Here is a 5,583-nt window from a genome sequence, read left to right as displayed (position 1 = left end):
AAATGTGACCCATTGGCCTACTACCTTTGGGAGAGTAACAGTCTGCATAAAGCAGAGAACTTTTCATATTTAGGTGGTTTTCTTGTAAAACTATCACTACAAAGCAGACTTTAGTAACCATTCTCTTACATGCTTTCTTTTTCTTTTTTCTGTTCGAATAACTTTCAATACTTCCGTTTCTCCTTGGGCACTCAGGAACTTTGGGTAGAGGGACCTCCCATTTTCCCACCTTTTCATTTCTGCTTAGTCATGTTGAAAAGCACTTTTGCTCTCGACTGCCCCTCTCTGTCCAGCAGACAGGCAGGGACTGCTCCCTGTGGAGTCTTCTCATCGTCCTTCTGCTTGGTGTTTCTCTTTTCATGCATCTTAATCGTCTTTTCTATTTGTATTTTCTCCTCATGATGCTGTTTATGTATGGTAGAGCTTAGTCTTCAGGCCATTCTTTTTTTTTTGCATTCTTTGAACATTAATGGGCATCCCAACCTTCTCTCTTTCTCATGGTAGTCCAAACGATATCGATATCATTTGTGGTGCAATGAATTATATTCATCTTGTGGCATGATGAAATCCTTGGAGCAGCTGTCCATGACCTCCCAGGTTCCAAAAACCTCTTAATTTCTGGGTGTCACTGGCTCATGAGCCTGCTTCGTTCAGGCCAGAATAGGAAAGGGCTCATATTTGTTTTAAAGAAGAGTCTGTGAATACCTTCTCAGGACTTCTGAATATCTCTCATCCTGATATAGGTTCATGATGATGGATGAAAGAGACCCATCCTCGCTTTTGGATCTTGCTATACAGAGTCTACTGAGCAATGAGCCTGTAGCAATTCAATCCCTGGGGGAGATCCCAAGGGAGCTTTTTGTTCCACTGTTCTCTGCTGCCTTCATGGGAGGATACAGGAAAACACTGACAGCAATAGTGAAGGTTTGGCCCTTTACCTGTCTCCACATTGGAACATTAAGTGTGCAGGAACCCCAGCGTGAACTCCTGAAAGCCATGGTTGAAAATCTTCAGTTCCTTCCTGCCCAGGATTGTTCTTCTAGGTAAGACCCAATATAATAGAGAGATAGTAAGACATAGTAGGCTATGCTGCAGACTGTTACTCTCCCAAAGGTAGTAGCTAGTGAATGCTGAAGATGTAAATGGGAAGCTGTTGGGTCAACACTTGGTAACATATTAAAGGGTATTATACTCAATGTTCATTATGAAATCTGTTATTGAGAGTACAATTAATGGGTTTACATAGCAGGTGTTATTACATGGGAGAAAGACACTAACTTAAGCACTGGAGAGGAATTGAGGTGAATAAAATATGGGGAAAACAATTAGAGGATGTTGAATTTTCATGGGATAGACTTGTTGGTATTTGACATAAAGTGTGCAGACCAGGTCCCTACGTGCCATTGTTGATCCTGTGAGTTTACATTAAAATTTGTATACTGACATATATAAATAAATATATCTTTTAAAAATGTTATATATCTCTTAAATGGTCTATCTTCTCTTTTCCCTACAGGAGCACTAAATTGAGGATCCTAGATGTAAGGCAGGGTGTTGACTGCAGAACAACATGTCCTGAATTTGGTGTCAGATCTCCAACTTGTTTCCACGGCTGTACTCACTCTGTACACTCTATTCTGAAGTTAGAAAGCCAGTGCAGCACTGTAGATCCTGAGAATCAGTCCTCAAGGCAGCCTATGGAACTACTCGTAGACCTTTCCCTTGATGGCACCTCGAGAGAAAGGAAATTTTTTGCTTTGCTTCTGAATAAAGTAGAGCAGAGTGCAGGATCTTTGCACCTCTGCTGCCGAGATCTACAGATTGATAGATTCCCTTATGCCAAACACGCTCTGAAGTTCCTTGATCTAACTTGCATTCAGAACCTGGTGGTTGATCAGGCTTCACTGAGTGAAGTCACCACTCTTCTGGCTCACATGATCTATCTCGATAGCCTGAGTCTCTCTAAAATCACTTATAGATCTTTGCATGGGAAAGTCTTCCGAGTGTTCCTCAACTATCTTGGGCGGATGAACTGCCTGAAAGAGCTCAACCTGTCTTCCTTTAGCCTCACGGATCATCTGGACAGCCTGCTCAGGTGAGGGCTTGGAATCTGTACCTGTGGTTCCTGAACTGCCTGTTAAGACAGAGGGGGATCTACAGTCAGTCCTCCGCTCTATCAACTGAGCTATGGAAGATTTTTTTTTTTTAGGTGTTTCGAGACAGGGTTTCTATGTGTAGCCCTGGCTGTCCTGGAACTCACTCTGTAGACCAGGCTGGCCTAGAACTCAGAAATCCGCCTGCCTTAGCACCCAACCTAAAAGAGGGGACTTCTGCCCCTAGACCAAGCAGAGAGGGGCCACCCAGAACCCCCTCTGACTGGCAATCTGAATTCTTGCTTAGGCTGCGAGGCTAAGCACTGCAAGGGAATATAAATAAAAGTTAAAAATATCTCTCTGGGTTCCCTGAGGGACAAGCCTGACTGCATAGGGGTTGATGTCAAAAGTATCCCCTCTCCAGGAAAATGACATTGGGATGGGTATGGGCCCTCATGTCTCACTGGACAACAACAGGGGGACTGGAGCCATTACAAGGTCCCCTTCAATTACTGGAGGTCAGGCCTCTATCCCTGCCTTCGCAAGATTAGAATCACCACAGCCCTTCTATACTTAGAGAAGGGAGGAGATGTCAGGGGCAGCCCTGCTTACACACTGAAGGCCTAAAATCAGCCATAGGCCTAAAGTCAGCAATAGGCCTGTCATACATGTATACTAACACCAAGTCTTGGGTCACAGTGGTAAAACATTGAAACAGATGGCTATAAGCTAATGTAAACAGGCAGCTTTTGTGGAAATTTACCAGCCCGAGTAGTCATAGACCTTGTAAATAGGTAGCCTTGGCAGACAATACCAACTTAGATAAGGACAAGCGAGTCATAGGCAGAGTCATAGTGACTTGTCCCCTGAACCTTCACCCAGCCAATACCCTGTTCTGAAAGATATCTGTATTCCCCCTGAACACCCACACTCCAGTGTCATTCCCTTCCCCACATCCGGCCTTTCTATGTTTATAACCCCAGTGTGAATGAATTACGATTTGAGTAAAAATAAATAAATTATCAAAAAAATAAAAAAAACCCACAAGTTTTATCCTTCAACTGAGTGGAACTCAAAGTTTCCCCTGTGCTGAAAGTAATGCTCCAAGTTTACATGTGCAAGATTATATAGGGCACAGGACATAGCTAAGTCACAACAATACCAATCTAGCTTCATAACATATTTACTCCTAAAATGACAAATAAATCTTACTTCTGGATTTAGAGCAAAAGTAATATATATATATATATATATATATATATATGGTAATCCTAAAATATGTCTCTTATACGGTTTCTTATGTGTTCAAGAAATTATTATATTAAGGTATTGCCTTGGGGATTTTAAAGAAATATTTGCTATAGGGGTATCTTAATACAGATAACTTAAGTAGCCCATGAATAGAATTATATGTCATTAAATTTTTGTTTGTTTTAGTCCTGTTTGTATTATTTTAGACATTCATTATTATTATTCAGAGAAAGAATTTACCAAGTAAACCAGACTGCCAGATGGTATTAATAATACCATCTTGATTATATATATGAAAATTATTAAATAAATTATATCTTAAAAAAAAGACAGAGGGGGAATCATTTGCTAGGGGTTCCTGAGAGCCTCGAAAACTCTTTATGCCTTCTATGCCTGTCCTCTTGAGAGTTTGAAAGTAGCCATGTCAGGAAGTGTCTCTTATAATCTGAGAAAACAAGGTTTCAACACCCTTAGTCAGCTAAGCATGGGCAGGTACTGTGGACAGTCCAGAAGTATAAAGGGGAAAAATGAATGCAGTCCTTCTCTAGCAGTGGAGAGATGAAGAGGAGGAACTGAGAGAAAGACTTTATGTTGCAGCACAGTTACACATACCGACAGCCATGTAACTTACCCATGGACTGATGGCAGATGATTTTCCAAATCTGCTATCTCCAAGGTTCAGGCCATGAATGTGGAGGCTGTCATTTATGGACTGGCCAAAGGGAGCTTCCAGTTGGTTTTCTCCTTCTGTCCTGTCTGTTCCAAGCAGCTGAACTAGTTCCACTTTTGATTGTGTTGTAATTACAAAGTAGATTAATTTTCCACTAAACTTATTTTCCACTAAAGATTTTCCACTAAATCTTTGGCACAAACTCTTATCTATAACATACTGTGAAATTCTCCAGGATACAAATTCTGAGAATAGAAAAGTAACTTCTCAGGATCACACATCTGTGGAGTGAATTAAAGCCCCTGTTGTTAGCTGCTGCAACGTATGTGTGCAAAACTGCTTATTCTTAGATTCCTCAGACTGCTTTGTTTCATCTGACATTCATCCTATTTTTGTTTTCTCTCCACAGAGCCTTACCAGCCAATTTGGATTTCTTGTATCTGCCGTTCTGTGAAATTTCTTACAGAGATCTCAAATTTCTATCCCAGAGCACTCAGGCCACCCATTTAAAGCTGTTGAATCTTAGTAACAACCCAATGTATTGGGATGACTGCAGGCCTTTTCAGATTCTTTTGCAGAAGCTCTCAGACACCTTGCAGCATTTGGCCATAAACCATTGCCATTTAACAGATGCTGTACTCTCTGCTATTCTGCCAGCCTTATCTAAGTGTTCCCATCTCCGCGTGATTAGCTTTGTCTCTAACCCCATTTCAATGCCTATGCTCATGAGAATTCTTCACTACTTAACACCTTTGATGGAACTGAAATACGTGATTTACCCTATCCCTATACATTGCTATGAACAATGGCATTTTCATGGCAGCTTAGACCGGCAAAAGCTCGCTGATGTCCAAGCACAACTGAAGGCAATGCTACAAGCTGCAAAGAGGAGTGACATGAACTGGATCACTTATTCTCAGTAAACTTCCAAGTTTAACCCAATTCCATCCCCAAAATTTGACCTGTTAACTGTTCAATGTTCTTTTCTCGAGCTCTCGGAATCTGACGTAAGATTCTTATGTTATAGAAGACTAAAGTTAGGAAGGATAACTGATTGATTAAAAACATTAACTCTAAGAAAACGGAGAACTTTGAAAGTCCATTTACTGTTCTTGATCTTCATCTTACTGGCTGGGTATATGATATGCAATGACTACATCATGGTATGCTGTATGTTTCATCACTCATAAATATTTAATATAATTTAATATCATTGCAACTTTTCCTGGATTTGTTTGTAGAGTGGGAGGTATCTTTGAAGAAAAATCTTTGTCCCTCCACTTCAAGTTACTTTAAATGACTCATATTTTATGCTTCCTTGGGCTATTTATGAGGAGCTACCTGGAATTAACAGAAAAATAACCAATCCCATAACACATTGACACATTCAGCTATATTGTTTCTTCCTTTCCTAGGTTTCAGATTATTTCATACATCACGTATCTATTGAGGGTATTATTCTAAGTTCTAAGAATTAAAATACAGATAAGACTAATCTCCTTTATGAAGCTACTTAGAGTCCATTTCCTTATATGTTTGATTTGTCCTTCTACTGTTTGTTAAGCAACC

The 5,583-nt window shown here is 40.3% G+C and overlaps 1 protein-coding gene across 1 annotated transcript; it reads left to right on the top strand.

Moving 5' to 3' along the window:
• The first annotated feature begins 747 nt into the window (after positions 1 to 747).
• On the top strand, positions 748 to 4,937 carry LOC114615714 (melanoma antigen preferentially expressed in tumors-like). Its single transcript, XM_028761370.1, has 3 exons — positions 748 to 1,043; positions 1,517 to 2,095; positions 4,424 to 4,937. The coding sequence occupies exons 1-3, from the start codon at positions 748 to 750 to the stop codon at positions 4,935 to 4,937; spliced, it is 1,389 nt and encodes a 462-aa protein (XP_028617203.1).
• The last annotated feature ends 646 nt before the right edge of the window (positions 4,938 to 5,583 follow it).

Source organism: Grammomys surdaster, unplaced genomic scaffold, assembly GCF_004785775.1.
Source record: "Grammomys surdaster isolate TR1022 unplaced genomic scaffold, NIH_TR_1.0 134689, whole genome shotgun sequence".
NCBI classification, from domain to species: domain Eukaryota; kingdom Metazoa; phylum Chordata; class Mammalia; order Rodentia; family Muridae; genus Grammomys; species Grammomys surdaster.
This window is presented reverse-complemented; position numbering and strand designations above follow the sequence as displayed.